This window comes from Apostichopus japonicus, chromosome 8 (assembly GCF_037975245.1).
Source record: "Apostichopus japonicus isolate 1M-3 chromosome 8, ASM3797524v1, whole genome shotgun sequence".
NCBI lineage: Eukaryota > Metazoa > Echinodermata > Holothuroidea > Aspidochirotida > Stichopodidae > Apostichopus > Apostichopus japonicus.
The window spans coordinates 22,144,053-22,168,447 of record NC_092568.1 but is presented as its reverse complement, the minus strand read 5'-3'; the positions used below and the strand labels follow the sequence as shown (position 1 = coordinate 22,168,447).

Sequence of the window (24,395 nt, the reverse complement as noted above, 5' to 3'; positions counted from 1 at the left end):
ATCATTTATTTTGTCTCTGTATCGCCCTTAAAGCCTCGCCAATTTTAATTTCTGGGATAGCATGCTTGAAATGTTGTCCCGTCCTGCCAGAAAATTTGAATCTAACACTGACTCACATTGAGACATGACGTCAGTGCAGCATATTGGTCAGACCATGGAACTATTTCGTTAATAGCTCCATGGTCAGACTCGATCGGATCTCACTCTAAGCTCGGCCTTGATACGCTTACAGGAATGTGTACAGACTTCGCGTACGGCTGTGAATACAAAAGATCTCACTCTAAGCCTGGCCTTGATACAATACAGAAAGAATGTGTACAGACTTCGCGTCTGGCTGTGATACAAGAAATCTATCAAATAACGAATAGCTCAGAACAACAAATTATGAAGAAGAACTAGTTAGGGAATTCTGGAACATTTGAACTCTCCTAAAGATTGCTAACTTGCTGGAAATAATTAAGTAAATGAATGAATGAATGACTGATTGAATGACTGAATGATTGAATGAATGAATGAGTGAATGAATGAATGAAAAAAGAAATTGTTTAGATTTTTACTCAGTAGTAAGCTGATTTCTGATTTTCTTACACAACATTTGTTTTAACTGCATGGTTTTATCTTGTTGGTATCACTAATATTAAAATTCATATGAGTAGGCCAGTTAATAGTTCTTCTGGAATTAACAACGTTATTTAGGGAGTGTTATTCAGGGAGTCTTCCACATTGTTAAGCTTTTAAGCTTTATGGAAGACTTCCCTCCACTTTGTACTTTTGTGGCAAACAAATAAATATATAAATATATAATTTACTATGGGATGTGCTGGTTTAATATCCTCAGAGGTCACAATTAAGGCACCATGTAATGGGGCCTAATTCATGTATGAAGTTTTGTAGACACAGTTGACACACAAAAAAGAAATATTGGCATGACTGCCTGGAAGTTTCATGGAGTACCCTTTGACCTGGAGGGTGGGGGGTCGGGGGTGGAAGGGGGTTGTTTGGCCTAACCTCAACTACATAAAGGTGCATATCCTGCACTGGGTATAGAGTATACATAGATCAGTAATGAAGCTTAGAGTCTCAGAGGCAACAATAATCTAGACGTACGATAAAGAAAACGTTTTCAAACTCAATTTTCAATTTTTTTAATTAAAACATTTTCAAGGCTTAAAGACGTCAGATTTATATTTTCTTATTGTAAGGCTTGTACAGTAGTTGTTGATTTAAAGATGAAACCTTACATATGAAATATATGTATTGTTTGATTGCATCAAATTCTGTAGCAATTTAGTCTGGAAAGAAAGACAGCTTGTATATAATTTTCATCAATATTATTAAGTTCTTTGTGAGCCTTGTCAATTAACTGTGCCCAATTAGCCACATGCTAAGAGTCTATAGAGCAGGGCTTCTCAAATTCTCAGAGTATGCCAGCCCCCTTTAAGGGTTTAAGCTTGAGCAACCTACTTGTGTACTCTGCACATTGACAATTGTTTAATTTAAGTATAGTAACATTTTAATTCTCTCTGGCCAAATTGCAGGCTTCAATCAAAGTTTCTGATCATCATAGAAAATTAACTGCTGACCGGCATACCGTAGACTAACCCAGAGTACGACCCATGCTGATATTAAAACTCATGTTTCACTTTCACTACTATGAAGATCTAACACATTTACTTGGCAATCAAACATTATAAACCTCTCCAGAGGTTTGTGAAAGGCGACGCAAAGATAGAAAATTTACATGATGTAACGCTATTAATTAAGCTAGCGTCAAGCTTGTTCAGGAATGGCGTTACCTTGACAACGTTAAGATGATCTGAAAAACCATGGGCAGTACTAGAATGTGGATGACATGTAAAAAGATTTTGTGGTTTTTTTTTTTTAGTTATGTTCAAAATAACGTGAACATTAATTCTTTGTTGTTTATTGTAAAGGAGCATTTCCGGGGTTTAACATATTCTTTAAAGCTGAATATCTGGAATTGAACAGGAATTAGCTATAAAACATTATTGGCATTAAATATTTTTTGCTTAGACCATGATATATCAAGACTATAAGATTGAGTGCAGTAATCCAAATTTAAGATGGGCTTTTTAATTCAGTGTGTTCGATACAGATAAAAAGATACATTGGTTAAAAAGTTTAAAGCAATGCAAAAAAGAAACAGAAAAAAGAACAACTTTTGAAGGGAATCGTTGTACCAAAGTTAGGACTAGATATAATGCCTATTAAAGGCCTGTTTCCTTATGCTTTTAAATACACCACTGCATATGGAATAAATTTTGGAGAATTGAAAATTTCTCCCATCCCTTTGATAGGACAAAAAAACAGCATGATTACACCATCTGGCCAATATAGATACGGAACGAAAATTTAACGACCTGATTGCCCCTGTAAATGTGGGTTCATACGATACTATCGTACAGTTCATTGCCTGTTTAATTAGGTTAGTCTGCAGTTAACTGTATTACTTGGAAAAAACCTATACCTGAAGGCTGATGGATTTAGAGGGAGCTTTTCACTGGTTACAAGTCTCGTTTAGTCGCGCATTTGAATCATGCTAGAGAATCGGATGAGATGGGTTTATAAGAACGGAAACTGACGTAAGTTAAATTAGAGAGATGATATAACTCTTCTTGTAACGTCAAAGAATCGAATGAGAAATGAGGCATTGGAGATGATCCCGGCCATCTGTTCACATATATGTCAACAAAATGTCACATTTCAAGATTAAAGGGAGGCAAATACGTCTTGATTTTAAAGTGCGACGTTGATTTGTACATTGTAATGATAATTATAAAAACTAAAATTAGAATACACACGCACACATATATACCACTTCCTGACCTAATTCATTCAAATAACAAGAGCAATGTTGTGGAAAAAATCTACAAACTGTTTTGCCTCATACAAGAAGTTCAAACTGGTTATCAGGGTTATCAGTCTCAAGTGTAAATCAGCCCTGATTCCTATATGCAAAGTAGACTGGTCTTACGTATAATATTGGTTGTTCAGCAGAACTCATTCTTCTCATCACGAATATTGTCAATACATCTATGTCAACAGGAACCGTACCTGATTCCTTTAAGGTTGCTCATGTGACTCCTGTACTTAAAAAGACCAGCTTAGATAGAAACTGTTTAAAAAATTATCGCCCTATTTCGAACTTGAGTTTCGTTTCAAAGGTTTTGGAAAAGACAGTTTTATCTCGCTTAATGGATTATCTTACACAGGAGAATCTTCTCGAACCATACCAGTCAGCTTATAAGTCTGGTCACAGTACGGAAACTGCCCTCAATGCAGTTCATAATTTTATTACATCCAAGCTTGATGAAGACTGCTTTGTCCTTTTAGTTCTTTTAGACTTATCATCAGCTTTTGATACAGTTAATCATTCCATTTTGTTAGAAAGACTGCAGTCAAAGTATCGATTAGGTGGTACTGTTCTATCCTGGTTCAATTCTTATATTACTGAGCGTTATCAACAGGTGAAAATTGAAGATGTTCTCTCGTCTCCTCGTCCATTAGTTACTGGTGTTCCACAGGGCTCTGTACTTGGACCTGTTCTTTTTTCTTTATATCTTGCGGAGTTGAGTGATATTATTCGGCACCATGGTGTTCATTTCCATCATTATGCGGATGATACTCAATTACTTCTTGCTTTCGATAAGGATGATGTGCCAAATGCTTTTCATAAAATGGAAACCTGTATAAGTGCTGTAAACACTTGGCTTACAACTAATCAGTTGAAACTAAACTGTGATAAAACAGAGTTTATTGTTTTTCGATCACGTTTCTCTGAAGTTACACCTAATTTTCCACCACTTACTGTTGGTAAAGACTCTATTAACATCTCCTCAACTGTTAGAAACCTTGGTGCATATTTTGACCAGACCATGTCACTTGAAAATCACGTTACTAATCTCTGTCGTTCTGCAAATTGGCAACTTAGGAAAATCAGTTTGATGAGGAATTACCTCGATAATAAGACTTGCGAGATACTGGTCCATGCGTTTGTGACATCAAAGCTTGATTTTCTTAATTCACTTTTATTTGGCCTTCCTGATTCGACCATCAAGAAACTCCAAAAGATCCAAAACACCGCTGCCCGTATTGTGAAAAGGAAAGGAAGAAAGTGCCGCACCACCCCACTTCTGAAGGAACTTCATTGGCTACCTATCAGCTACAGAATCCAGTATAAAATACTTCTTCTCACCTTCTGTGCTCATCATCTTGAACGGCCTGTGTACCTGTCACAACTTCTCTTGCCATATACTCCAACTCGCACACTTCGTTCCTCCAACAAACTGTTTTTAACTGTTCCAAAACCACGATTGAAGAACTATGGTTACAGAAGCTTCCAATACTCTGGGTCTTATCTCTGGAACAAGTTACCAGATCACATTCGAACATGCTATAAACTTTCTACTTTCAAAAGTCTACTTAAGACCCATTTTTTCACTTGTTCTTTTGTAAATTAATTTACTTTCTTTGTAAAGCGCTTTGAGCAGTAACTTTTGTTTACTGATTTGGCGCTATATAAGTCTCATTTATTATTATTATTATTATTATATGCCGCAAGGAGGTAGGTGGCAGACTACAATGTGATTAAGAGTATAATTACAGACTTTATCCATATTTGGCAAAATTCCCAGCAAACACAAAACGTTATCATAACATTTTTAAAAGAGCCTCTAAAATGTTTTTATAACATTGAATGTGGCGTTATAAAAATGTGGCATAACGTTTTTATCAGATATTAATGTCAAAACAAAAGACGAAAAAGTTTTAAGAACGTCCTTGTGTTTGCTGGGTTTCTCTCTTATATTGTGACATTTATTATAAGGAGAGTATATATAGCAAATACAAACAGTCTTGTAGGCAGGAATTCAAAGAATTTAGAATTAATTATGCAAAAATAGTAACCTAGTTTATAAAACATCCTTTAAACTTCTGTCCTCCATCGAACAGCTGCAAACAGCACTCTTACAGTACCCCACTTCCCTTCTGCTCCCATTGTACCCCACAACCCCCCCCCCACCCCACCCCATCCTAAATCCATGGCTATTCTAATCATCAAATAAATCACTAAGTTGTGTATCATTAATGTCATAGCTGCTCTTAAAATAACAGAGAAGGCCTCATTACAACATACTGCTTTTTCAAACTTTTAAATTATTGATAGAAACTTCAACACTATGTAAGCACAGGAAATTGAGAATAAAGTTATACATAATTACATATATTTACAACATTGGTTTCCAATTTGAAAACAGAATTGTCCGCTGAGCTATACTGATAACTTTGAAATTCATCTTTTCTTAGAAAAAAGCTGCCCCAACTTTCTGCAGCATTTCATTTTAATTTTGATTATCGTGAAAACGAAGTAAGGGTATTTTTGACGCATACGTTTTCGTTTACCAGCATATCTCTGTTATTTTCGATTCAAGCTCGACTGCTCAGCCGTAGCGCAGGGGAATTCCAAGAAATGTCCTCTAGCAGCTGAAAGTCATGCTCCATAGCCCCTCAAAACAAATGAGTCACTACACAGCTGTGGGGGCCCCTACATATACCTGCCACAGAGTCATCATCACGCCAGGAGAAAAAGTCGATCATACGAGGGAAAAAAAAAAAAAAAAAGGATTTCCAAAACAATATTGAGGCATTGGCAGTCGGAGATTAGTTGGCGGTATAAATTGGTTGGGTGACAGTTTGCCGGACGAAACGGTAGAAATATTTCCCGAGGACTCGTCGCAGGATAACATGACAGCCGATCTGAAATTCCAAGGCCGACAACCTCTTGTTAACAATGCGGAAAATACTCTTGGGTAAAATCAAACTGTCAGGACGATGTAACGATAAGGACAAAAAACACTAATGCAGAGAAATGTCTAAAATATTTGAAAACAAAAATTTGCTCTTTTCAAAAGTTTTATCGCTTTTGTCTGACTTTGCATTCTGTTTGAAATTGATTTTTTAAATTTTTATTCCTTCTCATTTTTTCTTTCTTTCTTTTTTGTTGTTGTTGATTATTGGTTGGGACAGTGAACTTTGTGGTCGACTAAGAGCATGACAGGTTATTTTGGGACCATGCAGTCTTTGTTTGGTCAACTTGGATCTAGATTGGTAGCGGATTTTGTAAAGGTAAGAAATAGAGGAAAAGTCCAAGGCACTTCATGTCAAAATGAGGGAGTTTTAAGTGAATTTTACGTTACTGATAGGAAAAGTGTCTATTAGTGACGAAAAATGATGACAATTGAATTAAATGTACAAGCTTATTTGATCAGTTGCAATCTTAATATTTATAATCAAAAGCAGAGCCAAACTTATAAACGAGCAAGAATGTAGCTCTCTGAGGCTGTTGAAGATGACCGTATGAAGGGTGGGAGGGGGGTGGGGGTGGTGTAGGGGTTGTCCCATAGAAAAACTGATATTTTAACAGTAAAATGGTATATTCTGAGGTATATTTAGGTTATATAGTTCTTAGACTCAAGGCTATGCTAATAACTATTTTAAATTTTTTTGTGTGCGGTTGAAAGATAGGGGGAGGGGGTGTACACCTCCCATATCCCTGTTGGATCTGGGCCTGTATCTATATCTTGGACAAATATGTGCATTCATCTTGCAGGTTCCAGTTGAGGTTTACAGGTTTTGACAGTACTGCCGTCGCCTAGTCATGACGTCCAAACATTAGTCACTTGCTTCAAAGCAGGCGCGTAGCCAAGGGGGGGCGAAGGGGGCAACCGCCCCCCCCTTGAGCATATTTTTTTATGATATTCTAGTAATTTCAATATAGAAAATGCTTAGATGCAACTTACAAGGCCTGGGAATTGCCATTTCCAGGGAGACATTTTTGGCCAAAATTTTCTTGTACGCTTCGCGCCAACTCATGGTGGCGCTACGATAGTTTGCCTACAGGTTTCGCCCCTCCCTTGGCAAATTCCTCGCTACACCCCTGCTTCAAAGAATTTACTTTGGCCCCTACTGACTCGACTATCACAATAAAGCACATATAGAAACATATACAAGAAAGCGCAGTGCAGAGAAACTAATCAGATGTTGTAGCCAATCATCTTTCTCACAGCCGGCCGGTTTGATTCCACGAAATCGAGAGGTCACTAACACCTACAGTATCCATAAAGGTCGAGGAAACTATACTTTCCTCATATGTGTTACTGGGCATTCCCTCACAAGTTGTCAATTTTTAATACCGAATTTGTTTCCCATTTAGAGCAAAAAGCAATTTCATGTGTATATACTTTTGTTGTAACCTCTAGCAATGCTAATATAGCTAGTCAAATCTTGTCGACAAAATAATGCATGGAGATGAGGTTTAAAACTAAACTAGTTTTCATATCAGCTTTTTTGTGGTGAAAATGGATCGTCCATCATCAAGTCATATTTTTACTACAGGTGTAAAAGATTTGCTTGATGGAAGAAAAGTCTCGCTCAATCTCGGAAGTATTTTCGGCCGATAGAATGATTGAGACTTTACCCCTTCAGCGGTTTACTTTCTCTTTTTTTCTTAAACTCATTTCAGCGAAGATATATAATGCCGGAAACAAGATCTTTCCAAGTAATTTGACAATGGGAGATGGAGCTATTACTGTTTTCTCTCTCCCCCCCTTTATTTTTATTTTTGTTTCTTTGTATTTTGGTTAAGGCTAAAGGGGTGAATGCTCCAAAAGTCTTTTACTTTTAAGAATAAGATGTCAGCCATCCACTTGAAACCAACTAGGTTATCTTCAACGTAGATCAGCAGGATTCTGAGCATGCAGACGTATTGCGATATGCCACCGCTTACAGAGTTTCCTTTGGGCATTTACCTTTCAGGATGCGTGTAATTCTTTCCCGTGACTTACAACCCTACAGAGCGTATCATATGGCATCTTGTGTTGATGAATCATATAAGATAGCATTTATGAATATTTCTGATAAGCTTAAAAACTTAAAAAGACAATAACAGGAAGAAAAACAAAACCCAGTAGATATGAGGGACCAGCTGTTCAATATATCTGCCTCCACTAGGTGTGGGTCAGTAGGGGGGGGGTTAGGGGTGGGGAATGGGGATTGACACCTCCCTTTCACGAAACTAACAGTTATGAGCACAACCTTGCCTGTAGGTCAGTGACGTGCATGCACACAAGGGCGGCGGAACCGGGGGGGCACAGGGGGCACGTGCCCCCCCACTTTTCCTCAGGTTCAAAATGTGCCCCTTTTCTACATAAAAATTGAGGTGTCTCAAGTTAGCAAGAGGCCGGGGAACCAGAATAAACACTCGGGAAGGGCCGTTTCCGGCCATCTGAGGGGTTTGTAAAACCAAAAATTTTCTTGTACGCTCCGCGCCAACTGATGGTGGCGCTCCGCTCAGATAGTCGTGAATACAACTTTGCCAATCCTGGCTACGCCCCTGACTTTTAATGAATTTCTGTGGGTCAAACTCAAAGCTATTTCGAATGGAAAAAAATTGTTAAGATATTAACAAGAAATAAACTCTAATTCGGAAGATTCCTACATTAGCAACTAGCATGTTTTCACCTCATTTTGTCTCAAAAGAAAACTTGTTCCTTGCTTCCCAATTTGCACATTGGATATTGCAGTGCTAGTATGCATAATTACCTTGACGGGGGGGGGGGGGGGCGTTGGTGGAGTGATGTGTATACGCAAATAAGATGATACCATAAGAGTTAAAAAGGGTACTAAATATAAGGCTGCATCAGTCCAATCGAATTTCTGCAAAGTGCCCTTTGATGTCGGTGCCCCCCCAGATTTAAAGTGCTTCCGCCGCCCTTGCATGCACATGATTTGATTGGTCAGGGAATGGGGGGGGGGGAGTTAAACAATTCTCCAGACTGATTTATAGGTATGGGAATGAACCTCTATGGAAGGTCCAGAGGGGAATCATGGGAAATCTTTTTAGAAGATTATTCAGCTCTGGGGTTGCTTAAGCCAACTACCAAGTAGATGAGTGTAGGGGTGGTGATCGTCCCCGAAAAAAAAAATTAAGTTTAGACACCAAACTGTGCATTCAGAGGCATATTTCATTTGTGCTAGTAAGTGCTTGATATTTTGTGTGAGACTGAAAATATGAGATATAGATTTGAAAAAGCAAAGAAAAAAAGGTACACTTCTCAATTATTATCCTTACACAACCTTTCCAGTCATTTACGAGCCAGCTTCAACGCGCAGATCAAATTTCTAGAACTTTGAAATGTAAATGAGGATTTACTCTCAAAAGAATCCCAAATAATCCATTGCATATGAAGTACAATCGTTGATGCATGACTTGAAGAGTCCGCGAAGAAAGGGGAGAAAATTTACGGAAGTACTTACAGGCAAAACTCCTGATGGATGAAAATGTTAAGAGATGCACATAATAATCCAACACGCTTGAATTTATCGTTGGCCGATTATTCCAAGAAACAGACCTTCGGAAGTTGTCTATTCAGTATCTTGTGTGTACATGCATGAATATTTGCATCAATTTTTTGTGGATATTACCATTTGGCTGAAAAAGCTGCAATCTCTCAACAGGATACTGGATGTATATGTGTTTATGTATATATATATATACATATATGTATATATATATATACATATATGTATATGTTGAGACTAGTTGAGACTAATGGAACACTAGTAGTTGAAACTCAGAGTTTCACGCGTTGAGCGATCATCAGACAACTCTTGTTGTCTGATGTCTGAGTTGTCTGATGACTGCTCAACGCGTGAAACTCTGAGTTTCAACTACTAGTGTTCCACTAGTCTCAACATATATTCCGCTCTGTCCACCGGACATAGAGCACTCTGCGCCAAGATAGACGCCAACCAACCAACTCTCTCTCTATATATATATATATATATATATATACTACCAATTAGAACTCTGTCTCATTCCTACAATTGTTTTTTAAAGATGTCTATCTGAAACATTTTCTCTTTAATAATTACGATGAAAAACCTATCTTCTATCTTTATTTATATTTTGTTTTCAGCACAGCCTCGCATGTCTTGCGTTGGCCACTAGATAATGGTTGTGCATATACATCAAAACCTATACAATTGCAACCATTAGAACAAAGAGAAACATTAATGTGAAGGATGATAAAATGCTCCAAGAATCACATGGTTCTCCCTTGTTGGTTCATTCCTATTTTTAAATATTTGGTATATATATATTTTCTCGCAACACTGTGTTTAGTAACATCCTGACTTGATTGATATGTCCTCACAAAAGTGTCCTCTTACCTCCCAGATACCAAACAATAACAGAGAAAACAAAATATCAATATTAACGGATTGTCTTCAATGTATCTAGAGAGTTGTTACATATATATAAACAGTCTGTCTGTGTGTCTGTCTGTCTGTGTGTCTGTCTGTCTGTGTGTCTGTCTGTCTATCTATCTATCTATATATATGATATCAATCTATATGATATCTACATATATGATATCAATCTATATGATATCTATCTATATGATATCTATATATATGATATCTATCTATATGATATCTATCTATATGATATCTATCTATATGATATCTATCTATATGATATCTATCTATATGATATCTATCTATATGATATCTATATATATGATATCTATATATATGATATCTATCTATATGATATCTATCTATATGATATCTATCTATATGATATCTATCTATATGATATCTATATATATGATATCAATCTATATGATATCTATCTATATGATATCTATATATATGATATCTATCTATATGATATCTATATATATGATATCAGAATTTTTGTTTTGTTAAGTCAACAACAATTCAAATTTCTTTTTTTCCTTTCTTCGCACTCATCAAATATTAAATCTCTTTGTGGATGCCCTGACCTTGAAAATTACTCCCAGGGATCGATTGAGAAGGTATATGTCTTCACAACCGTGCTATTTTCACTGCTCGTTGATCATTGATTGGACAGTTTAAATAATTACCACTTCTAATGCTAGAATTAAATCTTACTAATCATATCCAAAACCAACGTGACCACTGATTTAAAAAAAAAAAAAAACCAACAAATCTTCTTGTTAACTTTGAAGTAAGCTTGAGTAGTTCAGCTAATGCTCTGTAATACATAATTGGAGCTTCTTTAAGTTTGATCCATTTTTTTCATAAATTTAAAATGATGGCTTTAATGGTAATTCCTCCATCAGCAGGAAACTCATAGGTTAAATCTGTCTGGGATTAATACAGAGTTGACCTCAATTATTTGATATATAGCTGGGATTTCCATGAGAATTTCCATAAAATGTTGAAAGAGCTGATAAATATTAGCTGGTAAAAACCAGGGCAGTAAATTTCTAAATCCTGGCCATTACCGGTCTGAAAAGACATCTTTTCAAGAAAATTTCACATTTTGAGGAACCGACGCCAAACCGGGGCACTTATGTCTGCTTCATATTTGTTGCTGCGTAAAACCGTTTCAGATGGTATGGTGAAATCCTTTGCAAAGTTTTATTGTTTATTTTTTCCCTTCTGTTGCATCAAAGTTATGAAAAGAGGAAATTGTACTTATAGATTACTAAAGGTCTTATCTTTAAGTGCCCTGCAGCACCCGATAATTGTATAACCGAGCAGGAAAACACTAATAAAAATGAGATGAACGGCATAAACTTGATGATTAAAGAATGTCAATGCACACATGAACGAATCAACAAAATTGACACAATGTACTTTTCGGTTTCAAACCGTTAAACATGGGTTGCCGGAAACCCCTGGGAAAGGCTCTTCACCTTCTTTAACAGTTCAAACAAAAGTATAAACATGTCGTATCGTTTTCTTCCTGTTAGTAATGTAATTAATAATTAAAGAATAATTCAACGAGGTTGGTAAAAGCAGAAAGCTTGGCATTAATGTAATAATAATGTGCTGCTTTATCATCACTTAGTGGAAGCTTCCATATATGAGAAAATATTACTTGATAATTTCTTACAACACATTTTCAACTCTGTTCGGTATCTACAAATAGCCTTGTCATCAGTTGAACTGGGGCTGGGGGAGCGGGTGGGGGGTGGTGGGGGGAGAGGGAGGGGGAGATAACAGGTGAATTAGGGAATATGCAGGTAGTTTACTCAGAAATGTCTCTCAGAGATTCCTCAAATAGGAATTCTCAATGATATCAGAGACAGTAACTTGTCAAATTTTTAGCGTAACTAGATTATAAGGACCGATATGACAGCGCCCTCTATTAACTTAGGGCATGGCTGGAGATCGCACTGATTTCATTTACATTTGAGATGATATGAAGACATATCAATGTTCTACAATCCACATACTTTCAATTAAATGATGGATGTAGACCTGTGCAGATAGAGTGGTCACATGGTTGAAGTATAAATTGACAATATAAATGGAGGTTGCATGTCAAAGCAGATGAGATATCACTCCTTATCACTTGTTTCCCCTCCCCACCCCTCCCCACCGCTCCCCCCCCATTTTATCTCCTTTCTTTCTCTTTTTCAATTGCAATTTGTCAGTAACTCTACATTTAGTTTATTTCTCTTGACTGTACCATGTCATGTTTATGTTTGATTGCTTTCTACAGAGAAGAACTGATGGGATGGCTTTTAATTGTCCTTAACCAATCTCTCCACTATCAACATCACCTCTTCTTCTCACCTTCCCCCCCCCTCCTCCTTCCTCACACCTTCTCCCATCTACCATCTTGCAAGAACATCATTTTGTCCCCATCCTCCAGATCGTGATCAAGTTACGATGCAAAAATTACTACCATCAGACATGTACCACTCCTTTCCAGTTTATCAATGAACTTTCCAGCGCTTGTTGTACCAGTAGATACGTATTTGTGCATAATTTTGACTCTGCCACGAATAAACATCTCCGTTACCCACATTTCCTATTGTTCTGTTTAAAAGGTCCGTAAACTTAATTTGGAAATGGTGGTCTACGTACCGCTGCCGATTTAATTAAAGGTGTTTTCAACTCTGTCATATTTGTGTCTTTAACATCAATATATGTAATTTAACAAACGACATGGATCCAGATATCAAGATATACACTTAGTTGTAGTGAGATAAGGCTTTTTATTCAGTGATGCTACCCATTAAAGATCTCCCCCTTCTCCCCAAGGACCCCCCACCCAATCAAAAACGACAAGAAGCGGGGAGAAAGAAAATGATAAATAATTGTCTTGAGAGTGAAATAAATCAACCATCAAATTACACATTTCAGTATTTTTTAATAAGCTTACTGTCTGTAACGAACAGTTTTAAACAGACAGCTGTGTACTTTAGCTTATTATATTGCAGTAAATTTATATGTTAATAAATATGTATCTATCAGCTGTCTACAATATTGTCACAATAGCCTTACCACCTCAGTCATGCCATTGTATGCATGACGGGATAAAGCAGAGGAGCATCGCCTGACCCAACCTCCTACGATAACTGAACCATGTTACACGCAAACAATGTCTCTAATTAGTCAAGCAGGAGACTCCGATGATGGTGCGCACAGCCGGGATTATTAATCGCCGACTGGCACGCAATCGCTGGATTCCTCGTTGCGATACGGTATTGCGAACTATAGTCCTGCACGAAGCAGTACTCGGCCCCTGGATGATATATAAGTAATCTCTGCTCCCGACGACGAGAGCCCTCACGTTCGACGTTTCAATTTTTAATTTTTTCAACTTTTGGCTTTCTCTCTTTCGGCCGCTGTAAGCTTTAAACATGCCACGTGCAATTATCATCTGTCGTGTCTGCAAATTTATCATACAATACCCTTGACAAAACGGGGAGCAGTAATGAGATTAACAAGCGGGAATATTAATAATTGATAGTTTGGAACGGGAACAGCAGCTAGGACGATGGATTGACGAGAATACTTCTACGCTTTCCCACTGTTTATCTGTGGGAAAGGTAGCATTTATCTTTATGGTCTGAAGACCAGATATATATCAGATACTCAGAAATGCTGGTTTAAATTAAATTACATTTTAAGGATAGTGCAAACACTGTCAAATGAAAAATTAAAATTGACAGCGAAGTAAAATATTTCATTATTGGCTGATATTATTTCTTCTCTCTCTTTGTGCCAAACTTTCATTTTTCTTTTTATATAATGAATTTTCTTCTACTGAAGGATAGTACCATTAATAGTACTGAGGTGAGGGGAGGGTAGGAGGGGGGGAAGAGGGGGGAGGGGGTGGGAGGGAATAGGGGGTATATACCTTAACTTCAATCGACCATGTAGCGGTTAACAAATATGGGTAAATGAACAATGGAAAACTGACTAGGACATTTTAACCGATGGAAAAGAGCAACAAAATTTACGGCTAGAACTGGATTCAAACCAGTGACCTCTGGTGACCTCTGGGTTACAAGTCCAGCGCTCTACCTGACCTACTGAGCTATCCAGCCCTGGGTTGGTGACGATCCCTATAGCCATTTCTTGGCTGGGGGGGGGGCGCCAGTCTATGTGAAAATTGAGTCCCTGAGATTATGAAAAGATGAAATTTTGGCTGACAAGTCCTTACAGTTTACAACTGATGAGTATTAATCTAATGACACAATAACATACATTAGTACCATGGCATGGTTTCTTTGCTTTCAAATTATGTTAAAAATTTAGGAATTATCCTTTGAATTGCAAACTTGATGATAAACTCCTCGGTTTCTTTCTTCATGTCTAACGCATATTCTATTAAAATAATAAATTCTGCTAAATCCATAAAAAATATGATATTATTCTACCAAACTTCATAACAACCAAATATGATAAAAATTACATTCTTCAAATTGCTCGCAACCACAAATCACTTATTATATTAGAATATATCTAGCAATACAACAGTCCCACTTGATTTAGAAAATGCAACTCAGATTGTTAAAATTGACAAATTTTTGTCTCCAAGAGCATTGCACCTGCGGGGACACAGAAGCTGATGCTTAAAATGATTTCGTCCTCACAGGAGTACATTGATGTTGAACCCAGCTATTTGTCATCAATTCTAATATCCAGGCCAGCGTTTTAATGCAATCCAAGGTCACTTAATAAAGTAAATTTTAAAACGAAAAAGAAGCAGCCAATTTCTCATTCTATAAAGCAATATTTGGCATTATTATTAGAGGAGCTCTTCAGTATAAATGATAGTGAAGTCTTTTATGTATTTATAATATAAATGAGGGAGATAAAAGCAGCATGGTTTTATATTTATTGGTGTTAAGGTAGTGATGGGATATATTGATGGCAGGAATAATACACTTGATGAATTATTCTGGTGGGGAAAAACTTGTTCGACTATACGGTAGGTTATGACTGAGCTGGCACGTTTAAAAAAGGATAGTTTCATTTGGGGGGGGGGGGGGGGATCGTGGGGACGAAGAGGTGGAATGGGGTCCACTGTGACCTGTTCCTATCTTGTGAAGAAATCATTGTAGAATTCATTCTGGCTACATTCATGTGAGATGCATGTGTTATGTATTGGTCTAATTATGAATCTCTTGCAAAACATTTTTGAGATGTCATCACTGTATAGGAGGATTGGGAGTGGGTGGGGGGAGGGAGGATTGTGGTGGATTGATTGGGAGAAGGGTCCAATCCCCTAGACCCCCCCTTTATATAAAACTAGAACAGTGAAGTTTTCCACATGTCCGAGTTGGTCCATACGCTATCACTCATGCCTCCTCGTGCCCCCCCCCCCCCCCGGCCCGTTAATACCTACTTAATAAAGACTTGTTTGGTTATCTAAATTGTATGCGATAATTATCTTTATTACTTAACATGATCATATAGTTTGGGGAGAAACTTTAGCAAAACCATTTGAAAGACAATGAATACTCAAACAATCAATATTTTACAAGTACATGAACAATGGAAAATTGACTAGGAAAATTAAAAATATCAGAAATGGCACTAAGATAATTGGTTGAGGCAGGAAACTATTCTTGTAGTCATACTAAAGAGCAGTAAACATTATCAACCTTGATTCTTTGCAACAGAGATGTTTATGTTTTACACCTAGCTATAACTTGCAGAGGTTTCTGATTTTGAAGTTCCTGCTTGACTATATATTAAGATCTAAAGACTATAGTCTTAAAACAGAATTACTATATAAGTTCCTACATATTATAGGATCTAAAGATTATAGTCTTAAAACAGAATTACTATATAATCCTTGCCTTTATAATAGGTTTGTTTTACACAAATTTGGTATTGCCAATATTGGTGATAATGTATTAGGAGGTTAATATTGGCGTTTGCTGTGATCAGTATACAGTGCCTACTGGCTATGTATTATGTATTATATGTATTACTTTCAGGGTGAAATTAAATGAGAAGACCTTGAAGCTAACCTAACCTATGATGACTAGACTACATGATAGGGTCTCTCCCTTCCTCTCCCAAAACAGCTGAGAAAAACTCTTATTCCAGTTTTGGAGATATTACAGTTTTAATGTAACTAATTCATAGTCACAGAACATTCAGACTAAAGACTTGAACAAGTCTAAAGATGACATCACAGAGCTGTAGTCTTGAATATTCAATAGCCGATTAATACACTGTTTTACTCCCTTTAATAGAGAGATGGATTCGCAAATGCTGAGTAGAATATTGATTTTTTATAAAATAAACAAAACCTTTAAACTGACATTGGTTTGAATCTTAACAATGTTTGCACTCAAAGTTGTAAATATGCGAATAAAAACAAAGGGAAAGGAGAGGTTTCGGTTAAGTGCACCTGGATTTCAAAGCGGGAGGGAGGGGGGGGGGGGAGGTAGAAGGAGAGATCCTAAAGCCCCTGACTGATGCCGACAGGGATAGGATGCTTTATGGAAGTAAGAGAGGCAGGTCTAGCAATTACATGAAGGTGGCTCTAAAAATAATCAATTTTTAATTCCCTTGTATCTCCCAAAATAGGTCGAGGCTTTTTTCCTTAGATATGTCAGGAAGTTGTCAGTCACCAAGATAAGTTTCATATACACTGTAGATGATGGAGTTAGGCATGCTCTTCTTCAAGGAATAAACACAAATGAAAACTCACTTCAAGAAGGGTAATATTAGCTCATTTGACAATCACACACTAACAATATACTAAATCTCTGACATGACATGTTTTAAACAATGATATTAACTTGCAAGTTATATAGAACTACTCCCCTCCTCCCCCTCCCCCCCCTCCCGCCCTCTTCTCACTGTTTGGAAAAGTACCTTAGAAAAGGTGATGATTGTGTGTTGACGTTCATCTTTCAATATCTAATCGATCCATACTGTTTTTATCTTGCTGGTAAGGTCTTTGGGTATCTCTTTCGATACTTAAACTGATAAAATGAAAGAATAAAAATAAAAGTGACAACAACATGTTAACGAATGTGGGGAAGGACATCATATGATGCTTAAACCAATTGGCCCTATTACATCAGCATGGTAACATGATTTCTCATTAACCTTGTAAAAATTGTACTACCTCATCGTTCGTAGCTGATGTTTTTCTTATTTTCTCTTTTCAATAGTTTATTACTTCTGATCATTTCTACGACCTTTCTTGGTGGTAGACGTCAAGAAATGATGGCGGCAGATATCTTAAAAGTGTAATTGTACTAGTTTTTAAAATAAACCAGCTTATTATAGTTATTGACATGAGAGATGCAGATTGCACTTACAATTGGCCAGATGTCCGGAAGTAATTTATAAGGCCAGGTACAGCAATAAAATTTGATATTAAGAAAGGATTGCAAACAAGATATTTATTTTGTTACATTTTTCGTTTTGTTTTATTATTATTAACATTGTGCGTGTAGAGCTCTTTCTGGTGTCCTTGAAGATTGATTTTTGTCATAAATTAAGCAAAACTGCCCGTAGTACGAAGACAAATATATTTTAAGTAATATAACCCACTTGAGACAAAGATAAATTGCATCAAGGTGAATAACATACGGTCAAACATGTTCAGAACGGCGACTAAGGGCACTCACCCCAAATATTAAATGCTACAAATATTCCATTTTCCATTGCAATTGTAGTCTGGTCAATGAACTTATACTATTGCTTTTATATAAGCGGATATCCTCTATCCCTTCCATGCAAAATTTCCTCTTCAATGCTGATAGACTTTGGTGTAATATTGAAATAACCATTCTCTCTAGCTAAGATCATAAAGAGTAAAATGAGGGGGGGAGGGGTGCATATTATTTGATATTTGATGGGGAATTATGTGGAATAGACCTTGAGGTCACGCTGCAATCGTGCACAACCTAACGTTTACTGTCAGCCTACAGCTTTTAGCTCAACGTGAAGGGAAGGAATGTATGAATGAAGAGGAAAGAATTGGTATAAATTGGAAATATTTTCAAAAAGTTATGATTCTCAAAATTCAGAGTGCTACCAAGCAACTACTATTTGGATTATTATTATTATTATTTTTTTGGAACATAATTTTCAAACATAATCTTGATTTTATAATGAAACCGTAAATATCAACCAGAAATGCTAAAATGGCCTACACCATAAGAATAACAGAAACCTTAGCAATATGCTTCAATTAAAGCTTGATATATTTATTTCCCTGCATTTCTCCATTTCTTCCAAAATAATTGGCATATTTTTTAATATTTTATTCTATGCATCCCATGAGATGTACTACTCTCTCACAACATTCTAATTATCTTCTACATCGATGCCGTTTGATAACAGAAAAATAATCCCCAAAAAAGCACTCTGCCAAAACGTTAAAGCTAGCTAGCTAGCTGGAAGAAGAAAAATGAAGCAAGAAGAAAGAATTGCCTTCATCCCTCACCGCATCTAAACAAAAAACCTCTCGTTTTCGTCAGTATTTGGTCTTAATTTCCTTCAGATAGCAGATAAAGGGAATATTACATAAATAATTAAAAGCTCCACTGCCCAGTGACCCCTGTATAGAACCTCATCTAAATGGACAATAATTCCCATCAACTAATCCCAACAGCTAACTACAAGATATTCATGGCGTCAGTCTAGCATACTGACTATTCCTCCGCGGCTACGTGCAGAAGGACCTCGACCGAGCTGCCACGCGTGTCGTTCTGATCGGCCATGTAGATCTATCCTGGGACTGAAATAACAAGAACCCAAGGGCACTGTGGTTCCTTGCTTGGGGTATATGACAATACACATAATATTATCAAGCAAGATTGGGCTGAAATAGTCTAAGTAATTGTGGTCCTACATGTTCCCATAAAGTAACCAACACTATAGCCAACACTTTTGTGATCACAAAATGTGATCGGATTTTTTATCAAAAGGCACTTTTGAGATCTAAATATGGCGTCGCAAATGTAAGAAATATAAGAGACCTACAAGCGTGTCAACAGATATGATAACAATGGTGACCTCAGATGACATGACCTTTAAGTTTCAAAATGTTCCACCACCCCATTCACAACTTGTCCCAAAATATCAACCATGTCACACCTTGGCATTGAGATTTAATTACATGAAATGTCAAAAAATTAACTTTGAACTTGTATGTAACTTCACACACAAAGGTCACCCGGAGGTCAACCAATTGAAATTTTTGATCGGTGAGACCTAAATAGAGCATGACTGTAAAAATTCAAACATTTTTTCTTTGCCCATTTTCTCCCCCATAATACTACTTTTTTAACATTAGCTGACCTTTGGTGACCTTGGATCACATGACCGTTAAGTTTGAAAATATTCCCCTATACCATTTGCAACTTGTCCAAAAAAATCAACCTTGTCACACCTTGGCACTGGGAGTTATTGCATTAAATGTGTGAAAATTAACTTTGACCTCCAATAACTTCGCACACCAAGGTCAAATGGGGGTCAACCCATTGACATTTATGATCAGAAGGTACATTTAAAAACTGAAAATAGCATCGAAACTGTAAAAATCCACAAAACACGAAAAGGTCACCAGAGGTCAAATTGAGGTCAAGGGTCAACCAGATGCGGGTCGACAATTGGATTACATTGAAGCAACTCCCAACCCTAACGGACAATTTGTTCTCAAGTTGTCGCAAAAATACTAGTTTTTTACCATTAATTGACCTTTGGTGACCTTGTATCACATGACCGTTATGTTTGAAAATATTCCCCTATACCATTTGCAACTACTCCAAAAATATCAACCTTGTCACACCTTGGAACTGGGATTTATTGCATTAAATGTCTGAAAATTAACTTTGACCTCATATAACTTCGCACACGAAGGTCACACGGGGGTCAACCCATTGACATTTATGATCAGAAGGTACCTTTGACATCTGAAAATAGCATCAAAACTGTAAAAATCCCTAAAACACTAAAAAGGTCACCAGAGGTCACCAGAGGTCAAATTGAGGTCAAGGGTCACCCAGATGCGGGTCGACAATTGGATTACATTGAAGCAACTCCCAACCCTAACGGACAATTTGTTCTCAAGTTATCCCAAAAATACTAGTTTTTTATCATTAATTGACCTTTGGTGACCTCGGATCACGTGACCGTTAAGTTTGAAAATATTCCCCTATACCATTTGCAACTTGTCTCAAAATATCAACTGTGTAACACCTTGGCACTGGGAGTTATTACACTAAATGTCTGAAAATTAACTTTGACCTCATATAACTTAACAGACAAAGGTCACCTTGGGTCAACTTATTGACATTTTTGATTGATGAGAACTAAATTAGAGCATCAAACTATACAAAATCAAACATTCTTTTCTTTGCCCATTTTCTACCCCCAAAATACTAGTTTTTTGACATTAATTGACCTTTGGTGACCTCGGATCACATGACCGTTAAGTTTGAAAATATTCCCCTATACCATTTGCAACTTGTCCAAAAATATCAACCACGTCACACCTTGGAACTGGGAGTTATTGCATTAAATGTCTGAAAATTAACTTTGACCTTGTATAACTTCGCACACGAAGGTCACACGGGTGTCAACCCATTGACATTTTTGATCGGAAGGTACCTTTGGTATCCAAATCTAGCATCAAAACCAAACATTTTCTTTTTTGCTCGTTTCCTCCCAAAATAAGCACATTTTTTCTAATGTGACCTTTGACCTTTTGACCTTGGTTTCAGATGTAGTTCAATCTCCTGATTCCAAAAAACAAAACGACAAGTCTGTACAACCATCCTAACTCCGACCGAAAAACTTTGACCCCATATAACTTCGCACATAAAGGTCACACGGGGTCAACCTATTGACATTTATGTTCAGAAGGTACCTTTGACATCTGAAAATAGCATCAAAACTGTAAAAATCCCCAAAAACACGTAAAGGTCACCAAAGGTCAAATTGAGGTCAAGGGTCACCCAGGTGCGGGTCGACAATTGGATTACATTGAAGCAACTCCCAACCCTAACAGACATTTCGTTCTCAAGTTATCGCAAAAATACTAGTTTTTTATCATTAATTGACCTTTGTTGACCTCGGATCACATTACCGTTATGTTTAGAAACGATGCCTTACCCCATTCACAACTACTCCCAAAATATCAACCATGTCGGACCCTGTCAATGGGAGTTATTGCTGTTTTTAATATATTGGTTTTTGGCATCTAACTGACCTTTGGTGACCTTTGCGCGCACCAAAAACAATAGGGATCTTCCTCTTACTATGGGCTATCCACTCACCAAGTTTGATCATGATACATCATTTCCTTATTGAGATATCGTGTACACAAGCCAAGCGTCACATACACACACACACACACACACACACACACACACACACACACACACACACACACACACACACACGCCAAGTTGAACGCATAGGTTCCTTGCTTTGCAAAAAGCAAGGAACCAAAAATTGTCAGCTAAGCTTGGGCACAGATGTTTTTAACGCTCAGCTTTCTTTTTTTTCTTCTTTTTTTGTTGATCAGTTAATTTCTGACAATTTGACCGAATAGATCGGAGTTACTCAACATAAGATTTCAGTTGGTCACAATAATATATCCCTCGTAGATTTATCTCAAAATGAAAATTACAGACTTTGCTAGTAAAAAAACTGAAGATTCAGCTGAGATTCTGCAAAAACTTTTTAAGTGAACACTTTGTAGAATTTTCTGTAATTTGTGTTTATTACAACACAAATAACTGATCATAAAATTTGTCCCTCTTTTTGGCTTGAAAGTTATTTTTTCATTATTTGAAATTAATTTGACTAATGTCAAGTATCTAATAAAGCCCATACTTATGCTCATTTTATAGAATTGCTAATTGCATGTATTCATACTTAGTATGACCTTGTGGATTTGTGTTCATACTCATACACACTTGGAGCATTCTGTAAATCTAGTACAGATACCAGTGCAAGCATTGCTGATTGCATGTATTCATACTTAGTATGACCTTGTTAGCTATCATTTTGCTGACAGGCTGTAAAGAATAGTAAGAAAAACATAACTTTTAAAAATGATGTATAATACTTGGGATTATGAATGGCTACCATATGTCCCAGTTTCACCAGGCTGCTTGAACCTATTCTGAACTTCCACTGAGCAAGAGCTATTAAATCTCAAGTCTGTTACCATTTGCATCAAGGATATAGCCTTCAAAATAAGTGTTTTTTCACAGCCTGAAAGAAAAGGGTACCCCTCAAACAAGACCCCTCCCCTGGTATCCCTCAAACAAGACCCCTCCCCTGCACTGTGAGAACTTGTCCTGAACCTTTAAATTCTTCCAATAAACTATGGTATCTCTCTATTGAAAGCAAACAAATTCATATGAATGCAATCTTTAAAGATTAGATATTCTACACAGATATTCAATGTCATGTCTATATAGCTGCTATATATGAAGATAGTAAATATAGCAGTAAAATGAGCACCTGTCAATGACATTTACCAGGGAAAGCTTCTTGTAATTGAAGATACCTTCAGGCTTTTCAAGTCTCTTCAATTACTTCTTTAATACTCATTTTGGTTTCTTTGTTTTCCTTATTCTTGATTTTACAACACTAAAAAATTTGCCTGTAGAATTGTTGAAACTACAGAATGTGAAAAAATTATTATTCAAGTTCAAGGATATCATCTTTATTTATTTATTTTATTTTTTCTCTCCCGTTGTCTCTTTCTCTGAAGTATGAAACCCTGTCTTGTATTGCCAACCCCAAAAAGTTATAGTCCTATCAAATTGTCATATGTTAATGTTTGCCCTTAATATGATACTGCTCTCGGAAGCTGAACAAGATGAAGACGGCATAAATTAATTCTTCCGATAACAAAAAACATCCAAGTTCACAAGAATTCAGTTTTTTTCTTCTTTGATAAACAAGAAATTAGCCAAAAAGGCATAGATGGATGACTTTCTGTAATGTACTTCATATCTTAGAGAATCTCAGATATACTGTATGGTGTGGATGTGTGCATGCATAATATGGACAGCTTGCTGAGCTAGCAATTGAACTGCCTCCAATATATCTAATATCCTTGAACAGAAGCAACATTCTTTACTCATCATGATGATGTTACAGAGGTCAAATCTTGAAAAAGCATGTGCTAGTTTTGTTAAACACAGAAATTCTGAGTCAGCCCATACATATTATATTTTAACAGCAGGGGAATTGTTCCTATAGCCTAACCTTATTTCAATATAAGAATAAATCTAGAAGGCAGAATTAGTTAATCTTTGCTACCCCTTGCATATCAGACATAGCTATAGCCTAGCCTCTATACACAAATTAATCTATGCAGAATTAATAGTGTAATGGTTACTATCTCTTCGATAACAGCTGTACTTAAAGGCTATCCTTATTAAATCTAGTAGGCAGAATTAGTTATTAATCTTTGCTATCTCTTGTATATCAGACGTAGCTATAGCCTAGCCTTTATATCTCCATACACAAACTAATCTATGCAGAATTAATAGTGTAATGGTTACTATCTCTTCGATAACAGATGTACTTATAGCCTAGGCTTATTTCAATATAAGAATAAATCTAGTAGGCAGATTTTAAGATACTTGTTACTATCCGTTCCATAACAGATGTATTTATAGCCTGGCCTTATTTCAATATAAAAATTAATCTAGGTAGAATTACTTTAATTGTTACTCCATTTCAAAGCAGAACAAAGCAGAAAAAACTACAGCCTAACCTTATATCTACACAAGAATCAGAAAAACTGCGTGTAGCTACGTAAACAGAATACTGCACAACTGCTGTAACTGAATTGTTGGGGGAACGGAGTATAATGTAACTAAACACAATCTTCAGCTGTGCAACTTTATGTGATATAAATACACCTTCATGTACACTAATAGCCATATATAGTATATAAACATGGTTATGCGTCCTTTAAGCAAATAAAATTCCAGGCTTTTTCAAGACTAAAAAACATGTCTTATGGTTTACTTTTTAACCCTAAAATTACTGGAGATCTAATGTCAAGCTAATACATT

At 36.6% G+C, this 24,395-nt stretch overlaps 1 protein-coding gene and 1 non-coding gene across 5 annotated transcripts in view; both read right to left on the bottom strand.

Annotated features, from left to right (window-relative positions):
- LOC139971085 (serine/threonine-protein kinase Nek9-like) overlaps positions 1 to 24,395 on the bottom strand; it is a 215,683-nt gene that overhangs the window by 51,117 nt on the left and 140,171 nt on the right. For 3 of the 4 annotated variants that reach the window (XM_071977264.1, XM_071977265.1, XM_071977269.1), the window contains one exon: positions 5,665 to 5,775. The exons of the other annotated variant lie outside the window; for it this stretch is intronic. In XM_071977264.1, the coding sequence (XP_071833365.1) occupies positions 5,680 to 5,775 (96 nt within the window). In that variant the 3' untranslated portion in view covers positions 5,665 to 5,679. Of the gene's footprint in view, positions 1 to 5,664; positions 5,776 to 24,395 lie in introns of those variants that run through there. 4 annotated transcript variants of the gene reach the window in all.
- Trnat-ugu (transfer RNA threonine (anticodon UGU)) lies at positions 14,327 to 14,414 on the bottom strand. The gene has a single exon. It is a non-coding gene; the product is annotated as a tRNA-Thr (tRNA).